Below are 24,201 nucleotides of genomic sequence, written 5' to 3' on the forward strand. Positions count from 1 at the left end.
CTTAAATGTTATCATAGTTTTGTAGATAATTTATAAATTCAAATCCACCCGTATTTTCAAAGTACATACAAATACGTAATTCATTAATGTTGCCAGTAAAAATAATATGTTAATCAGTGGATGTAAAAAAACATTTTACAGGTATTGTAGGGAAAATGTTTTTTTGTGTGATAACACAGAAGATGGTAATACCAATCTATTTTCACAAAACTTCTATAAATTTCTATGGTTTGTTGTCTGTCCTACAGCTTCCTGTGAAAATAAAAATCATAACATTAAAACAATTAAATATTTTGTCGTGTATCGTAAATTTGTGGTCTATCTTTTGGTTAACAATCCCAATATAATCTGTTTGACTTATTTCACACAAAATGAGTAGATATTATGATTACACTAATGGGATATCATGGTAAGAACCGTTTTATAAAATGGGTTTTTGGTTCAATTAAAGTATGCTGCCTTGTTTTCATTTTAGTTATAAGTATAAATTGGTATTCATTATTCTCTGTAACGTTATTTATATCAGCTTTAATTCAATAGATTATATTGTCTTGTAAATATCCCATAATGTTTTTCGACGTGTCAGAAAATTGCATCCATTTATGTGGTAGACGACACTGATCTAAGATATGAAACGAATTTGATAAATCATGAAGTTTAAATGCCTAAAATACTAAAGGTTATCGGGGTCAGAATTTTTTTTTTCGTAATGTCAATTTTTAATGAATTATAGAAAACAATGATGTTGTTTACATAAAATAATAACTGTAATAATACAGTATCATTGAATTACCTAGGTACGGCTTTCAAAAGTTATTTATATAAATTTCTCTGCCTAAAGTTTAAAAATATATTTCGCTGATGTGATGTTTGAATAGTGTGCTATTTGTTAGTACACTAATTTGAACAAGATAAAATATGCAATATTTTTGATAAAGATTGAACATGCAATATTTTTAAGGAAACTTGCAAAGGTTGCAAATATATAACTGTTTCACACGGTCTCTTATCATATAAATGAATACTAATTTAGCAATTCATGGTTGATATATTGTTAACTATTATATTATATGTATCCTATGATACTAAACGCAAACATATGCAAGTTAAGTGAATGCAAGTCTCCAAGGTAATAATTTTACCTCACATAAAGATTAAGGTTACAATGCTGTCATTTGTAGAACTCAAAAAGCGATAAAAAAATTTGTGACACATAAATTGACCTCTGAAGATGCTTGCATCAATTACTCAAAATATCCTAGTTTTTCTATTTATTCAATAGTTTGTTAGTTCATCACAAATTCTGCCCGTTTTATTGAAATATTTTGATCGTTCACCAAATGTCCCTAACAATCTAAAGCAGAGGTTCCAAACCCCGTTCCCGCGGGCACCATGGCGGCCGAGGAACGATTCGTATGTGCCCGCCACTATTCGACAGATACAGAATTTTTTCATAAACATTAATTAAAAATGTGAATTATTTGTATTTATTATTTTTTTGAGTGCCTAGGTTTATTAAATACGTTCTTATGTTTGTATTTAAGTGTTTTTTTATTACTTTATTTATGTTTTGTAAATACACTTTTCAGCTTGTATGCAATTTGAATCGTAATTTTATTTTATTTTTAACATTTTGTTTCTTATTTATTAATAAATTATGAATATCAGAAAATAAATTATCGGAAAATGAGAAGTTATGGAAGGAGTTTGTCGATTAAAAATAGGTGCGCCCGCCACCCTACCGATATTTTAGAATGTCCTCTAAAGCAGTGTGCCGCAACCTTTTTACAACTACGATACACCAAAATTCTTCCTAGAATTCCGCAGCGCACCAAAAGCTAAAAAATATAGACCATTGAAAAATTATTTTGTTATAATTTATAATTATAATTATCATTCTTTACTACATCTCAAAAAATAGAAAATAAAAAATAAAAAATTTGTCATTGTGCATTAAATATATATGATGAATAATTATAAAATGTGAAATACATTAATTTGACCGCGGCACACATGTATCCGGCTCGCGGCACACCAGCACGCCACGGCACACCGGTTGCGGAGCACTGCTCTAGAGTACAAAAAGGTCAGGAACCCCTGATCTACAGCATTGTAGTCAAAATTCAACGCCTAAATGCTCAAATATGAAACCTATTCTACGATAAGCAATTTAAAATAACAAATTGATTGGTTAATGGATATTTTTTAAATATAGGATTCTCTTGTACGGACACACATTAAATCATTTTTTTTTTTTAATAACCATTAAAACATCTTACTTGTTGGGATATTCATGATTTTTATAAAGGAATACTATATCTTTTCCCCCCATATAATTGCTTGAGTTAAACATCACCAAAACCATCTTTTCCACATTTGGAGGGTTCGATGCCTTACAGAAAACCCGCCTGCATAGCACAGGTGTAAACCATGCACCTAGAGTTAAACTTTAACTATGATGTTCTCTGCATAATTTACACATGAGGATTTTATGAAAGCACTTAAATAAGTAAAGAAGGCAAAACATTGAATGGATATTCTTAACCTATCCGGACCGAAAAGGGGGATTTGAAATCCCCAACGTTTCATTATATAACTTGAAAATATTCATACAATCGGATCTATCTTTTTAAAATTATATAATAATACCTCGGAATACTTATATTAGTATTTTTAATTTTTAAATAAGTCCATCTTCAATTTTTGTTGTGAGTAAATATTCGCGCCATCTGTGGACAAAGCCATGAGACTGACACCGTCGATATTGGCGCTAGATGCATACATTGAAACATTTGCTTTATTTTTACTTGTGACAAAATAACAAATTTGGATAATTTATATAGCGCCATTTTCGTAAAATACTACCTCAATGGCGATCATGGATAATTTAGCCATTAACACTATCTATTTCACCATACCAATTTCTAATATCCATTTTTGGTAGCTCTTTTAAACATAGGTCCATCATTTATTGACTTCCCGGTCAATGGAAGCAGGTTATATACCGTAGTTATATACTTGAACTTTGATGTGTTACTTGAGCCCAGTACAAAAAAAAAAAATTTTGTACTGGGCTCAAGATCGTGGTATCGATCGAAGTATCGTGACAATAAGTGTCACCTGTCAGGGAAACAATGAATCATGTCGATACGTTCATTATTGTAGACCAAATACAGATTGAATTTTTTTTTGTACTGGGCTCAAGTAACACATCAAAGTTCAAGTAGCCCTGTTCTACGGTACCTTTTTTGTATGATACTCAAAGCTCTTTTATCCAAATGTGATATGTGTTTGATAAATAAAATCAAACACATACCACATTTGGACAAAGGAGCAATAGATTATCTGATAAGCTGTAGATTATCTTGTAGTTTCATGGTAGTACAATATTTTGTTTTCAATCTCTAGGCAAAATCAGCAGATGGCGGGGAGCCAAGGAGTGGGGGCCGGGAAGGATGGGGGCCGCCCGCAGCCTCCCATGTACAGCCCCCACCCCGCCTACACCTCCGCAGCCCAGGACGCTCGAGTCTCCCTACCAGTGGCTGTAAATATTCCTCTTATTTTCATACCTTTTTGTCAATATTCACTCGCTTATCTTAACACACTTCGGACGAGAAAGATATTTCAATTTCAATTCGTTTCAATTTATTTATTTATAATTAACATACACATTACAAACTTAAAATTTAAAGCGTATACATTAAAATCGAAAATATGCAAGAATACTATTGCTAATGGTGTAGAAGAATCCTGCTTCGGATAACTCCTTCAGACACATGGAACTGATCAATATCCAATGAGATATTGTTCAACATAGCGGTAGCTCTTTCTACAGGCATAATCATCGGCAGGTTGCTCCTGTGTATAGGAATGTGAAATAATCTATACCGACGCTGTCTTAGGTAACTATCGGGAACATACAGACCAATGCTCCGGATAATTTCAGGATTATCGATCATGCCGCCCAACAATTTAAAAAAATGCGTAATTAAATACACATTTCTTCTAGTCTCTAAACTATTGTAGCCAAGTATACCCTGGAGAAACTCGGTCAGGTAGAGCCAAGGATAATAGCCGTACTCTCTCATGTAGAGACACCTCAGAAACTTCTTTTGGACTTTCTCTACCATAAGAGAGTATTTATACCCATTTGGTTAATTGATGCTTAATACGTTGACTACCAACTACGAGGTAACTCTAGGGTTGCGTTCTTTGCTAGGACGCCGACTACAAGTTATCTCGTACTGTGTTTATTTGCCATATTCGTGCAACGATAAAATTCCTAGTATATCAGTTCTAATATGGATAGATGGCTTCTGGGAAGAGAACAAAAAATCAATCCTGGCTTACATGAAAAGAAAATTTATTAATAAATTTACGTTAATTATAGTTTTTAATAATATAATATGATTATCGGGTTGTGGTCCCGTGGTTAGTGTCTCGGACTCTGTAGTCAGAGTTTCTCGGTTCGAACCTATTCTACCACAATTTGATACCTATTTCTAATAATGAGCCGCTTAGGCTCACAAAAATAATATGAAATTGAAACATTTGTGTAAATAATAAAAATACAAATATTTCTCTTTTAAAAAAAAAAAAAAATAGGCTTTTTAAACCGAAATTGTGAAAATTGCCGTGGCAGTCAACGTGTTAAGGACGGGAAGGATACTTTTAAATTCTGCACTGGCCTCATTTCAAGTCAAATCAGAAAAGAATAAATTACATATGTTATGTTTCTATATGAATATTATATACCAATGTATATCTTCAAAGCGGTCTGCAGGCGTAAAAAACACCCGTCTGAAATGTGTTAACACAACTCCATTCGGTATATCCATAGCAGAGTACCATTCTTACATGCTGTGGATGCTCTGCATACCTTGAAATTTTTGTTTAATCAATGTATGTGTACATATTTCTGTCATTATCTGCCCCGAGAAGTTGACTCAATATTTTTGGAAATTTACATCTGAATAGAACATGATATTTTAGACTCAAGCAAGGCCACACTACAAAGCTTTCACCCTTAACTAATTGACATCAGTAATGCATAAATCCTAAGATGTTAGCCGTACCCACGGACAAAAGAATCTCTAATACCTAATTCTTTTGTCTGTGACCAGCCCAGTTAACCCAGTATTGATCGCACATAGTAAGAAGAGACTAGAAAATATAAGCTCATGTTAATTCATCATATTAGCGACCTATCCATTTTGATATGTGCAATCTGCATACCTTCTGATTTAGCTTTAGCTTGCTAATTATTCTAGTAGATGGTGCTGTTGTAATCGAATCCAAATCTTATGCAAGTCACCTTTTCTACGCAGGCGCTTTAAGACATATGTATATCTGTTTTTGAAAATGCACCTACATCCAAAAATGACTCTAATAAACATTGTTTATAAAGTCTACACTACGACGATTAACTAAGTGTTTATCTTTAGGACCACTTAAGATTTTAAGACTATACCATAGCGAAATTTTCAATAATATCCTTTGTGCCATTTGTACCTCTCAAGTAAAATATATAAGTAAAATATGTTTTTTGTCAGCATCCTTTCTTAAATTGTCAACGCACACTCCTGATCCGTAGCTATATTTATGACATAATCAAAATTCATGTCCAAATTTCGATTGCAGAAGTGCCTACTCAATGTGTGGATGACCACAAAACTGCGAGATAAACTAAAGATATATGACTTAAGTGCCAGTGTATGTCAGGACAGAAAAGTGTGGCGTTCCATCCTCTCTGCCTACCCCTGCGGGAAACGGCATGATGGTAGTAGTAGTAGTAGTAGTAGTACATAGTAGTAAGTGCCAGTCATTTTTGAATTCTCGTGTTTAGTTACTATTTATTGACACATATCGCTCACTCCTTTCAAGAACGTCATAAATCAAAAAACTTGATTTTTCAGGAGAACGTTTTTAAAGTTTTAAAATGTAACACAATGTATTAAAAATAAATATCAAGCCACTTATTGAACTTTTTACTGTGCAACATATCGTTTTAGGTAAAACCTGAAGGTTTTTTCTCCATTTGAAAAATATTTAGTTTATTTAAAAATATAATTAAACAATACCTTTTCTTAAAAATGCAAAAACAACACTTTCTGCCCTGTAGCGGGTAAATATTAAGTTAAAAATATGCCGCTTTTGCTGGGATATAGTACATTTTCTGGGCATTCCGAAAACATGCATAACTGAAAATTGACGAATTTTGATTAATGACGTTCTTGAAAGGAGTGAGCGATATATTAAATTTTTATGTTTTTTTTAAATGAATTATTTTATGAATTAAAAAAAAAAACAATAAATTATGATAAGAGAGTAAAAAATATTGGGATTATTTTATTCATTTACATAAGCTAAAATTTGTATAAAATTATAATTAATAAATTATTATTTTATTAATGTCATTTATTATTTTTAAAAATATGTATTAATAAAGTACTACTTTTACTTAACTCCACGACATTATTAAATTACTTCTGGCTAGATAATTGCAAGAAAAAAAAGTATTGTTACAAAAACATATGTCTGACAAAAGTTTTCTAAGAAATTTACCTGAGTAGGGTCTCTTTTTTATGTCAGTTGTGCTTAGACATAATATCCCTGACACATGGTCAGCATGTTGCTGAATAACTGTTTAGTTTATCTCAGTGCTCTGTGGAGCTTGGTTATGGGAGCATCTTTATTGAAGAAAAAAAATTACTGTAATTTTTATTTGGTGTTATTCTATAAGTTATCAGTATGAGTAATTACAAAAGTAAATTGTCAGAAGAGGAAAAAAATATAATATGTCAGTTAAAGTATAATGGCATGTCAAATAAGAACATAGCCTTAGCTCTCAAAATAAGTGTTAATTCTGTGTATAAATATATTAGGGATATGAAAGAACAGTCGAACTTGGAAATTACAAATATGCCTAATTTGGAGACCAATTTCAACCCGGCATCGTCCTCGTCAAATTCCAATCTGACGTCATCTTTATTCAATAATATTTTACCGTCGAATTTCCCAGATCTCAATGTTTTACTCGAAAACCAACCGCAAAATGTAAATGAAACTTGTGTGTATAATTCACTTAATAAAGTAAGTAATTTCAAGTAAGTAGAGCTTATAATATCAAGATATATTGTTGATGTAGGTTATAAAACTATTTTCCAAACATTGTGGGTGGCCTCAAACATGGCTTAAAATTTATGTTTATCTGCACTCTAAATGTGGAAAAATAAAAAAAAAACTATCGAACTTTTTATATTTTATTTTTTGTGTTATAGTCATTGATGTTTCACAGGCGTGTGGCATCGTTGGGTAGATGCTCGGCTGCAAAACTGGCATTGCGGGTTCGATTCCCGCCAATTGCAAAATGAATTCAAGATATATTTATTTTCAATTCGTCTAGGTGCTTTGAGTATTTTCACCTTCTGCGCCGGCCTTATTTCAATGTCAGAAAAGAAGGAATTACATATTTGATGTTATTATATGAATATTATGTACCAATCTCATTTTTAAGGTCTTAACCATGTGTATATAATTATTAAATTTCGGCGCCAGTGGTGACAAAAACGCAAGCATCCGCAAGCATAACAAAATACCTGTTCGAAATGTGTTAATATATACGAGTAATAAGAAAAAATGTAACCTATCTGAACCTACTGTTACAATTTACACAATTGGAAACCAATTCCTTTTTTCTTCTCCGTCTTATTCTTGATTACTGAGTGTTGTGACCCTTGTGGAAGTAATGACTCTTCTCCAGTTATCTCTTGACTGCCCTGCATGTAGCGCTCCAACTACCGAGGAGGTAGTTGGAGCTTCAGGTCTAATTGTAAACCTTATGTTTACATTTAGACCTGAAGATGGAAGCATAGCTTCCGAAACTAGTCGTCATAGTAAAATAAACTTAAGTGGTAAAAAAAAGTGTTTTTCTTTTACAAATATCTACTTTATGAGTTATACGTTTAAAAGAAAAAGGTATTTAGATAATAATGTGTTTTCTTTCAGCCACGCAACAATGCGATGTACGCACAGAGTATGTACCACCAGTACCAGCAGCAGGCTAAGGCGGCCGCGGCGCCCATCCCCAGCTACCCCGTGCTGCCCGACGTGAAGCTCAAGCGTCTGCCCTTCTACGACATCCTCGGGGAGATCATGAAGCCCTCCTCGCTGCTGCCTACCACCACGCAGCGCATCCAGGAGACCATGTTCTCCTTCTACCTCACGCCCCAGCAGGCCACCAGCATCGCCACCGGCCGGGACTATGTCGGCGTCAACCAGAAGCTGGACAACATCGTGCAGGTATATCCACCAGATTATTTCAATTATCAAATCTTGACAACAATTCCTTGAATTGTTGTCAAGATTTATTTAATATTTACAACATTTTGAGTGTGTCCAAATAATTTTTCACAAAATCTGCATTATCCCCAATTACAGGAGTTATTTTCATATAATTTTTTCAGAAAGTATCATTTTCATTTTTATTATTCAAGCTTATAATTTGACCAGATAATTTATTTACAACATTTTGAGTGTGTCCAAATAATTGTTCACAAAATCTGGATTATCTCCAATTACAGGAGTTATTTTCATATTATTTTTTGTCAAAAAATAATATGAAAATAACTCCTGTAATTGGGGATAATCCATATTTTGTGAACAAGTATTTGGACACACTCAAAATGTTGTAAATAAAATATCTGGTCAAATTATAAGCTTGAATAATAAAAATGAAAATGATACTTTCTGGCGTTTCTAATAATAATATAATCCAGGATTCGGACCACACATACTAAAATAAGAGTTTCTGCTTAGTAAAAAGCTTCTTTACATCTCACCAATAGATGTCTTTAGTGAAGTTCTAGTGATTCAAAAACAAGGTTTTTAAATTGGTTCATATATATATAGAACTTCCAAGAATTTGAGTAGTGTGGTCGTCAATAATGGGTAGAATTGGTGAATTTTACATGTGTGTAAAGTGATCACTTAAACCAGCCTATGACGGTCGTCAGCCCCGTAAGTGCCCAGACTTCCATATTCTTCTTCATCTTTGATGAGATGTCAAAAAATAATATTATTATAAATTTTCTATATGCTTATATATCTTGGGTATACCGGCAAAAAACTCTAAAATCGCTGTTATTCAAAACTTTTAGCCTGAATAAAATACCCACTATTAAACATGAAGTTGAATTCACTTTTAAAACCACATAAATATGTATGACGTTTCAAAGTACTTAGTGTATTTTGCCAGTTTATAGAATGATGAAAACTTTATAATACTGCATCATTAAGCCAAAATTGCATATTTTTGAGTTAACGTTTTTTGCCAGTACACCCACAATATGTAGATCAGAAGAAAATACTTAATTTTTTATATTAAGGCCATACTCGTTCGGCAACGCTAGAAGCCATACGTCATTTCATGCACAAAAAATTCAATGAATACATATGTATATATATAAGATATTTTTTAGAATATATTATATTTTGAAAAAATATTTTTATCATTTTACCTTAACTCTTTACAATAACTCTTTACAATAACCCTTTCAATAACTCTTTTCTTTTCAAAACCGTATATGTATTTATTTCCAAGAAAAATTTATTTCAACAATTCGAAAACTGTATTTTAAGCAAAAATTTCAATCACAATCAAATGTTACCTGGGTTTAAAGAAAATTAAATTGCGATTTATCGTATATTGGGCCTTAAATACTCAATCACACACAATACTGAGATAATTAAAAAAAAAATTACATGAAAAAACTAAATTTAACATATTACACACACACACCCAAGCATAAAATATGTATGTATAATAGAAAAAGCATGACCCATTTAAAATTTCATTTAAGAATTTCTTATTGTATTTGTATGCATTTCTTGTTTTCAGGTGCAACTGAGGTTTTGTCTTGTGGAAACTTCTTGTGAACAGGAAGATTACTTCCCTCCGAGCTGTGGTGTCAAAGTTAATGGAAAAATTTGTCCCCTGCCAGTAAGTGTCATTTATTTATCTTTTGAACAATTTAATGTATTAAACATACATATGTACTTCTTGAGAACACTTGCAGAGATTGCTATCCTACAAATATGTAAATAAAGATGTGTGCCGACGGTCTTTGGATAATATTATAAAACATAACATTATCATTAGTTTTCATAAACTATTTTTTGTTTTACTGACATAAATTTTAAAGTTAATCTTTATATGAAAACCATAATAATAAAAGTCCTGTTTAAAATTTATGCATTACAAATATTATATTCAATATATACATATTATAATATCGCAAGAAACATGAATAAAGAGAAATAAGTGGGGTTTAAATTGTGGCAAAGAGAAAATTTTTGTTAATACAGGAGAAGAAATCTGTTTTGTTCAAAGTGAAATTGTTTGGCTCAGCTGTAGCTTTTCCAACAGGCATAACCATCATCTATAGGGCTGTTTGGCTTAGACTTTTTTTAGATGGAAATTGCATTTATTATTTACCTTGCTTATTGTGTACAAGGTTTATAGATCATTGAGTAGATTTTTTTCATCTAAAAAATATATATTTTATTTTAATCTGTGTTGGGAACAGGAGGGATAATCTATTGTGGGCCAATCAGAAACTTAGCATTTGCTCATTGTTGGGAGAAAACCACGTAAAACTCCTCAGGAGAAGCCGGACTGTTGACTGTCGTCAACAGACCTTCCGTTCGACTAGAAGAGGGTTTGGCGTTTTGTGTCCTAGCTTGATTGATACTTTAGTGTGCATCAATATATTATGATTTTAAAGTAGTATTTTATTTCGATTTAACACTAATTGGATGTTTTTTCCAGAGCCCTATTCCCACCAACAAGCCCGGAGTGGAGCCAAAGCGGCCCCCGCGACCCGTGAACATCACGGCTCTCCTGAAGCTGTGTCCCACGGTGGCCAACACCATCTGCGTCAGCTGGGCCAGCGACTTCATCAAGAACTACGCCCTCAGCGTTACACTGGTGCACAAACTCAACAGCTCGGAGCTCCTCTCCAGACTCAAGAGCAAGGGGACCAAGCATTCGGACTACACCCGTTCACTTAGTAAGGCTCTTAATTCTTTGGTGCGAAGTAGAGAGTGACTCGAGAGTGGCTCGATGATTTGGGGACCACATGAGCTAAGTCCAAAAGAAGTTTCTGAGGTATCTCTACATGAGAAAGTACAGGTATTATCCTTGGCTCTACCCGACCGAGTTTCTCCAGGGTATGCTTGGCTACAATACTTTAGAGACTAGAAGGAATATGTAATTGATTACGCATTTTTATCGATTGCTGCGCGGTATGATCGATAATCCTGAAATTATCCGGAACATTGATCTGGATGTTCCCGATAGATATCTAAGACAGCATCAGCATAGATTGTTTCACATCCCTTTATATAGGATCAACCTGCCGATGGTTATGCCTGTAGGAGGATCTGCCGTTATGCTGAACAATATCACGCTGGATATTAATCTGTTTTGTGTGTCTGAAGGGGTATTCCGAAGCGGAATCTTTAATAAAAGTGTTCTTGTTTACTTTATAATTTTTGTCTTAATATATACGCTTTCAATTTTAGTTTGTAATATATATGTTAATTTTACTGAATAAGGCTGTAACATGGTTACTAACTCGTCGAACCTTAATCAAATATGTAGTAAAAATATATTAACACATTTCAAATGGGTATTTTTTACGACTGCGGACCGCTGGCTAATTTTGTACATATAGTTTAGACTTAACAAAGAGAAAAATAGAGATTGGTATATAAACCATAACAAAGAGATTTTTATATAATATTCATATGAAAACATTGGATGATTCCTTCTATTCTGCTATTGAAATGAGGCCGTCGCAGAAGGTAAAAATACCCTTCCCATCCTTAAGCATCGATGGACCGAACGTGTAGGAATACCTTTCCCGTCTGAAGTGTGTACATAAAAAAAATAATAAACATGTAAATGTAATTTAAAAAATTACTTCTGCAAAATAACCCTTCAAACCAATCAACTGATTGACTTTTAAAAGACAAACAGTAAAATTGAAATATTCAAATATGATAATAAGATCGCGCCGATTTTATGTGTACAATATGTCGGCTAATTTTATATAAAGATACTAAAAGTACCCAAAAAATGCTAAAATAGTATTATGAATGTATTCCTGTTTACATTGTTTTCTAATTTGATCTGTTAATAGTTAGCACATGGAATTTTCTTTGCGCTAATGGAATTCGTATTAGGTATTTTGTAGATATGCTTAAAAGTAAAAACTCTAATAGGATTAATATATATTTTTTACATTTTGGGAATAAATATATGTTTAAATATGAACAGTGGGAAACAAATTGACATTTTTCATACATTTTGCTGTGTGTTTGTATCACTAATATGCTGACAGTAAATCTTCCCATCACTATTATTAAAATTACTTAATTCTCGGGAAATTTGATTATTAGGCTCTCACGTATCTTTCCTGGTAATCTAACATAAGGATATTCTAAAAGTGGCAATGTATCATACCTGCCTTTCTGAGGAAATATGAGTCATTGGTAAATTGTGACCTTAAAATAATTTTCAAAATAAAACTTGATAATTTATTTTATCAAGTTACAAACTACTGTGGGTATATATACCATTTTATAATAATAGGGTATTTTCACAAGTCGGGGATAATGTTTTGAATATATTGAATATTAGTGAATGTGTATTTTTAGGATTCAAAAAATCTTATTGGACAAATATATGAAAATTATATTTATAGTTTTTATTATAAAATTGCAAATATAAAATGACTTTGTTCAACATCAAAATGATACCAATCATGGTTGTTTGAAATATCCCTGTGGAAAATTTATTTATTTTTATATTTACATTCTTACAAAGAAAAACATGTACCATCATAATCGTAATTTTAATACATTGTTTGCGGGAAAGATTTAACAGTGTCTTGTACATACTGTTTGTTTATAAGCGTTCTATGTATTTGATAGAGTGTGAGAGATGTCAAAAAACATTGTACATATCAGAATTGAATTTGCTGTTGCTTGTGATATATGTATATGTGTACAACCCTACTTAGTATACTAATTAGGGCCGGGTTCGATGAAAAAAATGCCCAACAATAATGTGTTAACATTGATCAAAAATGAAATAAATAAAATATTAAAACGATTCTCTTGAATATTTTTTTAGTCAAAGAAAAACTCCGAGAGGACTTGGATTCTGAGATCGCCACCACTTCGCTGAGGGTGTCCCTGGTCTGTCCCCTGGGCAAGATGCGCATGTCGTGCCCGTGTCGGCCCGCCACCTGCGGCCACCTGCAGTGCTTCGACGCCTCCCTCTTCCTCATGATGAACGAGAGGAAGCCCACCTGGCTCTGCCCAGTTTGTGACAAACCCGCACTCTACGACAACCTGGTGGTCGATGGGTGAGTGCTATCTGTCACCGTATTGAGTCTTTCCTCGAGACACTAGTAAATTAGTCAAAAAAGTTTGAGATCTTATTTCTTATTAACATAATTTGTATACATATCGTATTTGTACAGTAGAAAGTGGCCAACTACCAAAACGTAAAATGTTCAGGAGTGCCATTTAAGTCACTTTTGCTTGGAAAAAAATAAATATCAATGCAGTTAGTAATTTGTAACGAGTCAATAAATTATACTTCCTAGTTAAAAATCCTTTGGGTATTTTTTCAGGGCAATATTAAACTAGTAAGATATCAAATAGTCAGTGATCACGTTTTTGTACAAAATGCACTTGGTCACTTTCTCCTGTATGACTACGATATATTTAAATAACAATTTTAATATTTAAATAACAAAGAATCAACCCGTATATACATGTGGTGTTTAATCATATTTCCTTATTTTGTTTTTTATTTAAAGAACAGTTTTAAACATATTTAAAAAATATATTTTGCAGAGACCCACCAAGCCACCTTGTGTGTGTCGGTGGAGTTCTTTTTTTAATACATTTTTTATTGTTTTTAACCAATTTAACCTAATATACACACAAAAAAGACAGAAAAATTAAGAATAACGATAAACATTCTACAATTTTCATAAAATTAACTCTTGATCATTTACCCATTTCTTTATTTTGCCTTTGTTCCATATTTTATTTTCACCTCTCACATCCGTCGGCAACAAATTTAAAATGTTCAGAACGATATATTGCAGTGTTCGACTCCCATATTTACTGTTAATTCTTGGGACTATCAAACCTTTATTGTGTGTAAATCGTGTATCATGGTTGTGTACTAGAAGATTTCGATATTTTTGTCCAGTTTTGTATAGATAACGTTTTTCTTTTCTTTAACCCCTATTCCCACTCATATATTGACGCAATGTTAACTTGATTTGCTAATTACATTAAGGTGAGATATAATAAGTTGGATATATTTGTTGGAATACGGGTGATGTAAGTGAAAGATCATTGGTGGCACAGCTGCCGTATACGAATGTGAACGTATGAAAGAAGGCTAGATAAGCAGAATAGCAGCAATGTCTAAGGCATTTGGGGTCACATACCTACACTTTTATTGGCTTGTATAATTTGGAACACTCCCAAAATTAGATACCATTACATTAGCCATAAAAAAATATGAATATACCAAACATTTTAAAATGATTTTAAAATGCGGTAAAACTGAAATTTTAAAATTTTTGTATGTTTTGTATGTTTCATCTATGTGAAGCCTTGGTTTAGTGAACCTCAATACAATATTCAAAACTTTTTCAAGGGACCATGAAAAATAACTATTAAATGGAGGTTTCACTGTACGCATGGATATACAAATTAGTTTTGTAAAAATAGTATGATTCTTTTTGCAATTCGTCTCTCGATTGTATTGATTCAGTAACTGTATTTGTCATACTTACTAAGTTGAGGATTTGCACGGGTATTTACTTACTATTTGTATCTATGTATTACTAAGCCACGTATCCTTATTGCAATCGCAGGTATTTCCAAGAAGTGCTAAACTCCCCCCGCCTGGGAGGAGACTGCTGTGAAGTACAGCTGCACAAGGATGGTTCCTGGAGCGCACACATCGCCAAGAAAGAGATAGATGATTCCATCACCTCACCGATCAAGGATGTAAAAACTAACATCGAAGTTATACCAGATGACCTAGGTATGCCGTATTTGCCTGCATTCGTAGACTATTTTAAATTCTATTTATTTTTCTTGACCAATCGTTTTATCGTCAGTCTTATTCGTGGGTTACAATCCGTGTGATGATTGGTTTGCTTCTTTGATGGTCAGTCTCTATCCTCGCTACAGCACATCGGCTGTCCAAACTTAAAACACAGTAAGGGACATTTTTTTGTAGCATGTTTTTTTTTGCATTTTTGGACTAAGTAGAATCTATTTAGTCCAAAAATGCAAAAAAAAAACGTACTGCAAAAAAAATGTCCCTTACTGTGTTTTGAGTTTGGACAGCCGACATATCTTTATTTGGTCCATATAGTTTAAGCGGGGTTGTCCTCTGTAGTTTGTGCATTCGCACATGCTCTCTGCAGTCATGAGAAGCAGGCTCAGGTATATTGCATTATGCCCTATTAATTTGGCTCACTGTTAATTAATTTAGTAAGCATCTAGACTCCGCAGCCCTACCTAATACCTCGTTGTTCCCTATTTGTTGCGACCAATGAATCCCCGACATGCGTTTGTCGCACCACATCTCAAACGCCTTCAGTCATTCCCATTCTACCTGCCAGATAGTCCATGTTTTGATTCCATACAACTTGCCCCAGACTAGAGTATCATCAGTATCAGACTTGAAATATCTTTAAAATGAGTTATCTATGCAGATTATATTTCTGCATCAAATCACCTCATTTTGGGTGATTATAACGACTTGTAGTGCATCAGTCATCCAATTGTTTTGATGAATTTTGGGTTTAATAAGTGATATAAACAAATATTGTAAACAAAATTTGAAAATTTCTAAAATCACAATTGAATTAACTGCGTACATATTTCCTTATGTTATGATTTCAAAGATCTGACTAGGCACTGGTAAATCCCTGTGATGCGTCGTTTAATATCACTTAAAACTCATAAATTTATTTTCCGGCATTAGTATAATTTATTTAAAGGTAAACCTTTCAACTGCAACACCTGTTGTAATATGTTATACACATTTTACTAGTCAAAGTCTAGTGCTGTTGGCATCGTCAATTATATTTTCCGGACAATTATGACATTAAGATGTGACAGTTCAAGCTAAAAATACTTCAGGGCATGTCAGTTACATGAATAAAATTTAAAATTTAGTTATCATTTTTCTTATTTATATGGAGTTCAAATGAGTAAAAGATTATCGGAATGCCCGCCGTATCGTTTTCTTTTACTTTGATGCCCCGTTATGATTTGCACCGCTCAGAGGTTATACCCTTGAGCGACGGTAGTAACTGTAGCGGTGGTCCTGCAGCCAAGCGGGCGGCCGTGGCTCCGGGGGCCGACAGCGCGACGCCCTTCCCCGCCGAGGGGGACTCCGAGCCCCGCGCCTCCGTGGTGGACCTGACCAGCGACGACGAGGACAACGTACCGCTGCGCAGGAAGGCCCCCCGCTCCGAGAGTGAACAGCATGCTGATCACATGAAGTTTAACGGTAATGGTTCTTAAGCCTGCTGGATATTAATAATAATAATAATTTTGGATGATTTACATACCGCCATTTAAAAAAAAAAAACTACCTCAGGGTGCTCATACAGTTATGGATTATGATATGAAAATGATAATGAGAGATAAAAAAAATATTAAAGAAAAACGTTGTCAATCGGCTGAATCTGAAGGGGGGAAAGTGAACTTCTTGGGCTAGAGCATGTCCAAGATGTTGGGCAGGACGCCTCCCTGAGCGATGGTAGCGCCGGAGGATAGCTTGTTGAGCTCCCGTCATTGTGGATTGGATATAGATAGCCCTCTTCCTTCCATTTTTTTGGTCTCTCGCTGCTGCAGCCAATTTCTACCCCCCACAGCGGCGATGTCGTTGGATCTTTTTTGAGGTCTTCCGATGCCTCTATCATTCTTCCAAGGTCTCTATCTCAAAATTTTAGGGGTCCATCACCTTGGACAAAAGTTTGGAAAGGAAGAATAACATGGTAATGGTTACTAGTCAAATATTAACCACCCTAACTTCAGGTTATTTACAGGCATATTTTTTATAAACAATCAAAAAAATCACAACATTTGTTGTCACAAAGTATTGTCAGGTATGAAACCTGACAAAAATTTGTCAGTGTATCCGGTACGCATTAATTAGCGAGTTAATAATTAGCGGAATGATGAAGAAAAACCGCGTGTATCACGTACATTCGTATGTGTAGGGCAGTTAAGGCTTGGATTACTTATGGGAATTACTCGTTATGAGAGGTTCCACTGTACTTCAATTTAACAGTTTTTCCCAGTTTTAAAAGGAAATTAAATCTCGGTTTCATTGTATTTATGTAAGCGGATATTACCCCCTCAATTTATAAGAATTGTATATTTTTTACTTTTTCGTTTCAAAGCTATTTGAGTACTCTTTTTTTCATCACTGCCGCAAAAATGTATAGGACACCGCATCGCATTGCCATGGTGTTTATTTGATCATTTAATATATAAGGCAAGGTGATCAAACAGTCCTGCGATCAAACTCCAGATTCTTGGATTCTGGTTTAATATACCCCTGATCTACAGCGACTCACCTTTAAACGAAATACTTTTTTAAATATTTTTATTAAATCCGTTTCTATGTATTGCCATGATATTTGAAGATTTCACTATACTATTTTTATAATTTTTCATAGCGAGCACAAAAATATTGATGTTTTTAAAGTGCCAAATAGATATTGTACAAAGATACATTTTTTCTGAAATTTTATTAATACATCGCTCACTCCTTTCAAGAAAGTCATAAATCAAAAATCGTCAATTTTCACTTGTGCATGTTTTTGGAATGCCCAAAAAATGTACTATATCCCAGCAAAAGTGGCATATTTTTAACTTAATATTTAACCACTACAGGGCAGAAAGTGTTGTTTTTGCATTTTGAAGAAAAGGTATTGTTTAATTATTTTTTTTAAATAAACAAAATCAAATTTTTCAAATTGAGAAAAAACCTTCAGGTTTTACCTAAAAGGATCTGTTGCACAGTAAAAAGTTCAATAAGTGGCTTGATATTTATTTTTAATACATTGTATTATATTTTTAAACTTTCTCGTTCTACGTTAAAAACGTTCTCCTGAGAAATCAAGTATTTTGATTTATGACGTTCTTGAGAGGAGTGAGCGACATATCCTCTGAAATTTTTAAATAAATATTTTTTTTACAGACGTCTCGAGTTCAGGTTACACGAGTCCCTCGCCTCCGGTGGCCGCGTCTTCCGCACCGCTCGCCGCCCCCTCCACCATCATCTCCCTGGACTCCCCCTCTCCGCCCCCCACGGGGACCCCCTCCCCGGCCGCCTCCCCGCTGCCCCTGCCGGCGCACCAGGCCTCCCTGGCCCGCCCCTCTCTGTGGACGCCCCCGCCCCCCCCTCAGCACAGATACTAGGCCGCCCTGCGACTCTAGGACAGAGACTCCACCCCCCTCAACACAGATACTAGGCCGCCCTGCGACTCTAGGGCAGAGACTCCGCCCCCCCTGGCCTGAGATCGTGAACCGTAACTATGTATATAGATAGGTTTCTGTTGAGACAATACGCTAAATTTTCTCTTTCTGATTTGTGACTGTAGGTCGTTAAAATAAACAATACTTCTCAGAGATAAACCGCCCCCCTGGCCTGAGATTGTCATCCATATCTATGTATGTAGATAGGTTTCTGTTGAGACAATATGCAAAATATTGTCTTAATAAATTTTACTTAGTAAATACCATTATTTCTTAAAATCTAATGTGACACGTGACATCGATGCATTCAGCATCACATCAAGGCAGGGACAAAATTAATTCAAGTGTTACTTGGTAAACGCCACTATTTCTTAAAACCTATTCGATGCATTCCACATCATTTAAAACACGTGTCACAATAGATTCTTAGAAATAGTGGTATCTACTAAGTAATATTAAAATTGAAATGTATAGATAAAAAATAATTGATTCACCATGTTTTACAGGGAGATCGAGAAAATTTAGAATGATTTAATAGATTTAAAAATTTTCCCCTAAAACGGCATAAAAAATCACTAGAAATAAGTAAAGTTGTTGGATTTTATTTTATTGAGATCTTGATAAAAAAAATCCTGAATTTTTACCTTTTGAGTTAGAGTCTTTTCTTAAATGGACAATAAACAAATTTGAAGTAGTTAGCGATTCCAGTTGTTTTTTTTTTGGCCTATAGCTTTGATATCAGACCACAAACTTTCGGAATAACCTAAGTGAGTGTCGTAAACTAAATATAAAGTAGACCAAAAGCCGGGTGTCCTGTATTTTATTGAACCAAATATTTCAATCGCAGAATAAAAAAGTCACTGAAAGACAATTTTATTCGCGTCCAGACTGGGCTTGGGGGGGAGGGAAAGCAAAGGTTTCACTTCTTTATTATCCGTGACAAATTAATGAATCTCCAAATGAAGCTAAATGGTGGAATTGAATTGTTTTATCGGATAGTGCTTGTGTTCAAAAGATTACGCAATGTGAATATTAAAGTGGTGAATACATTTTTTCCTTAATCCAGAATTAATTGTTTGAATATGTAAACACTCTGTGGAAGTTGCGATAATGTGTTTTCGTGTCGGGACAGTGCCACTTATTATGTATTTAGTTTTATATCTTAAAAATCCTATGAAAGATTGCCGAAAAAATACATTGATTTAGTTTACTTGATTTGTCATAAGCTTTGCTTAATTTTTTTTAAAAATGGAGATGCAAGGGATATTTTTTTTACCCCTATACGCACCCTGTTGTGCATGGGGCACTGTGTTAGATCAACGCATATAACTGAAGTTGATAGTCATTTACATGAAGACGAGGTTATCAGTTCTGCGCTCCTGATTATTAAAAATAGAAGTGGAATATATCTGAAGGGATACACATGGAGGTGAAGGACATTATTGCTAAGTGGAAAAGAAATGGAGAAGGATCAGTAGATAACAAAAAAAGAATAACTAATTTTGTATTTAAATTTTTTTTTTAAACTTTTTTTTTAAACACTCTCCATATCATTGATAGTTTACTTTGTTTAATACCACTCAATAACTCTACTTTACGACTGTTTTGACTATGTGATTTAAGTCGTGAGTAGAGTTTTTGAGTGGTATTACACAAAATGAATGATGAGTGTTAATAACTGTAATGTCTAGGCCACTCGGGAGAGCATTTCTATATTAGTAAAAGCTTGTGTAAGTTATACACTGTACTCTACGAGTCCCTTAAAGATTTTTAAGTTACACACACACATAATAATCAATGTATGTGAGAAACCATATTTCAAAAAAACATGCACCTTATCAGTTTTTTAAGTATATATCCTGTTTCACCCTTATTTCCGGTCACTATCTGCCAATCAATAGGTCAGACGATGTGGCATACTTAAATGGACATTTGAATGAGAAATTGTATCACAGAAGCACCAAATCTCTGTTCCAAGCTGCAGCATCTAAAGTGAAGATAGCCATGATGATCGCCGATCTTCGTTAGAAGTGGCACAGAAAGAAGAAGAAGATTCAATTCTCGCCTTTTGCAAAATTAATTATGAATGATTCATATTCAATTGGTCTGGATGTTTCTCCATCTATTGTTCATATATCCCTAAGGGTGAAGACTGACCGGAGCCATTCCGTCGTAACGTAACACGTTACGATGCGAGCATTTAGGCAGTCAGTACACCGAGCCGAGCGCTCCATCCATAGTTTCATATGCTCGCTAATGCTCGCCGCGAGCGATGTTACGACGTTACATTACGACGAAATACTCCGGTCAGTCTTTACCTTTATATTCTACCTGTATGTAACCTCTCATAAACAAAACAGCATATTCGTTGCATCTCTGATCTACAGAAGAAAAAAAACATTCGTTAATACATATTATAAATTCTAATAAACTTATTGTATGAATGTTGTGTAAAATAGGTACATATAATAATTCTTTAAAAATGTACATGCACTTACTTTGTGAATTAATTATTATTATTTATTTTGTACAATCACACCATTAAAATATTTCCTATAGTTTTAAATATCATCTTAGTTATAAATATTTCTTTTTGTTAAAATTACTTAATGAGCATTTATTCCAAAGTATGGGTCGAGGAACTAAATGTAAGTGAGCGACTGACTAAGTCTATAAAGTACGAAATATTCTGCAATATTTTTTAATGGTATGTACTACAATGCTATAAATTGTCTCCGTTACAAATAAATACAAATATATTCCATTTTTCTTTTTTTTTGCATTTTAGTTACCTATTTTTTTGTATTAATGCTACATGTTTTAGTTAAAATGTAAAATTAATGTGCTATTTTAGATATCTTCATTTCATAAATTGAATTGTCAGTAATTTTATGTAGGTTTTATAATTTTTTATAATTAAATTAAATTTTGTAAAGTCACTAAAATTGTATATTTATGTGTCACATGAATATAAAATTTTATTGGAAAACTGATACATATAAGTAAATCCAAAATATAATTTAGTAAACTTTTAAGTTAGTAATGTTTTTAATGTCGACTGAAGTAATGCAAGATTGAATGTCGTAAATTTTTACAAATAATTTTCAGATGTTTATGGGTTTTTTTTCTTTTTATATGCAAATAAAATAAACACTATGTCTTTACTGGCATCACAAATAATATGGGACATATTCAGCAGACAATTTATTAAGGGTTTGAAAAATATATTGGTTTTTGGATGAGAGAATATTGATTGGAACGATGAAGAAGAGAGTAAAAAAGTTATAGATTTATTATTTATCTAGATATTATAAAACACTGTACATAGTAAAAATGTCCATATGTAAGTTCTCATTTATTTTTTATTAATTTGTGTACTTGTTTCGTTGCAAATAAAGAATGTGTCGACGCAATGTTTATTTATAGTTTGTATTGTGAATTTGAATGTTGAAAAAATATCTGGGATGTTTTCACACGGATAAGGGGAATTTGTGTTACATATTTACGAAAGAATCTTTGTTACAGTAGCTTCTGCAAACATGATACATATAGATGAAAATATGCTGGATCGTTTCCTCTTCTGTTTTCCACTAAGATGTACATTTTATTTATAATATATATATATATATATATATATATATATATATATATATATATATATATATATATATATATTTTATTATTATTAAAATATATATATATATATATATATATATATATATATATATATATATATATATATATATATATATATATATATATATATATATATATATATATATATATATATATATATATATATATATATATATATATATATATATATATATATATATATATATATATATATATATATATATATATTTTATTATTATTATTTTTTTTAAAACTTATTTAGGTAAAAAATATTGAGTCAGTTAATCAAGGTTTGATAAAATTAACTGCATATCAGACATTTAAACCAATCAAATATTTGTTTAGCTTAGAATATATTTTTTGTATGTATGTTATATCGTCCATTCTATGACAGCCTTTCTCAGCTTACAAGACAATAAACCTAAACAAAGTTTACAGTACTTTCATGTAAAATTTATCAGTCAAGTTTATGTTTTGATATTTGCAAAGCAATTGCTGCTTGGTGACTTGCTCAAACGAAAACAATATCACCAACTTATAATTACTTTTCATATATTTTTTTATTTAATTTTTAATTATCGTATTTACTCTTTATTGTATTTTTATTGAAATGATCTTTTCTAATTCAGTTTAATTTGCAAGGATTCACAAGGTCAATGATTATAAATTTTAATTTAGTTTGTTATATAGGAGTCTTATTTGAATTTTTGAAAGAATATTTTTGAAGAAAGGTTTTTGTTTTCCGATACCTGTCAACCTTCTCTATATATTTTTTATATTTAATTGCATTTCTAATTTAATTTCAAATTCGGTTGCACCAGCGGATTATTTTGACATTTTCTGACTTGACATTTTTTGCCTGAATAAGACTGACCACTAAGGCCTTTTATTACATGTTTATATACTTTAATAGTACGAAATGGGTTAAAATAGTTTTGTACAAAATTTTTATTTTTATTATGTATTGTCTCATTCAACATTTATAATATCTATAAAAAGGACATTGTGCGAAGTAAAATTCTGTTATTAACTCGAGCACTGTTGAAAATTTACACTTTTTTTACTGTAATGTTCATTCCATGTAAAAGTGTGTAACATATCTCCCGAGGGAGTAATTAAAGAATGTATGTAACAAATATATAGATAATAATAAAAATTCTTTATATTCAAAATGTTTTTTATTTACAATTGAAAATTAGACACTATTTTACTTATATTATCAATCCTTTCCCACCAGAATATTGTCAAGATAATATGAATTCCAGCCCAAATTAACCAGCCATTTTTCAAAGGGATGAAATTGGAATTTCATGATTTTACAGAACTTAAGAAATATTTGGGTAACAAAATGTATCAGCATCCTTGGTTTTGCTTTTAAAGAGTATGTAATTAAGTATTCACATAAAAAACATTGGCATACAAATTTTTTTTCTTCAATAATAAGTAGCTAAATCAAAATTACTTTTATCACATAGATATTGCGTGTATTATTGAATATTAACATTATCATTTATTTAATATAGGGCAGGAATCGAAAGGCGTTGAATAAATATCTACTCGACTACCACAAAACTGCACAAAACCAACTGTCAAAACAGACGTATCCTGGATGAAGGAAAGCATAGAAAAAATAGAAAAATATGCACTTATTTCAATTTATACATATATGTAGGTACTTGGAATTTTTGTTTCGTGCAATGAAATTGGGCTTCGCCAATACAGATAGGATACATTTCAACAATAATTTGCTAGATAAATGATAGTTTTAGATATTTTTGTAGAGTGAAGGAGTTTCATCAAAATGTCAAATATTTTCTGGATGGGTGAATATATGGTTTTTATATTGTTATTTATGTTTATTACAAATTTTCACTCATGAATAACATGATATTATAATAACAAACTCACACATTCAGGAATAGGTAATTAAAAGTTGAAAACTAAGAAGAAAAATTATAAGCG

General features: G+C 32.6%; 1 protein-coding gene across 4 annotated transcripts; it reads left to right on the top strand.

Annotated features, from left to right (window-relative positions):
* The first annotated feature begins 204 nt into the window (after nucleotides 1–204).
* Nucleotides 205–20,064, top strand: Su(var)2-10 (E3 SUMO-protein ligase Su(var)2-10). Of its 4 annotated transcripts, none has more exons than XM_088272803.1 (9): nucleotides 205–409; nucleotides 3,409–3,544; nucleotides 8,008–8,301; nucleotides 9,899–10,000; nucleotides 10,829–11,069; nucleotides 13,199–13,433; nucleotides 14,970–15,142; nucleotides 16,397–16,624; nucleotides 18,326–20,064. In XM_088272803.1, the coding sequence occupies exons 1-9, from the start codon at nucleotides 372–374 to the stop codon at nucleotides 18,544–18,546; spliced, it is 1,668 nt and encodes a 555-aa protein (XP_088128929.1). In that variant the 5' UTR covers nucleotides 205–371; the 3' UTR covers nucleotides 18,547–20,064. The 4 variants fall into 4 exon arrangements, with proteins under 4 accessions (XP_088128929.1, XP_088128930.1, XP_088128926.1 ...); XM_088272804.1 differs by having other exon boundaries at nucleotides 218–409; nucleotides 16,445–16,624; nucleotides 18,326–19,303; XM_088272800.1 differs by lacking the exons at nucleotides 205–409; nucleotides 3,409–3,544 and adding an exon at nucleotides 6,675–7,092.
* Nucleotides 20,065–24,201: the final 4,137 nt, after the last annotated feature.

Source organism: Brachycentrus maculatus, unplaced genomic scaffold (assembly GCF_059751285.1).
Source record: "Brachycentrus maculatus isolate JH-2025_06_01 unplaced genomic scaffold, ASM5975128v1 h1tg000527l, whole genome shotgun sequence".
Lineage (NCBI taxonomy): Eukaryota > Metazoa > Arthropoda > Insecta > Trichoptera > Brachycentridae > Brachycentrus > Brachycentrus maculatus.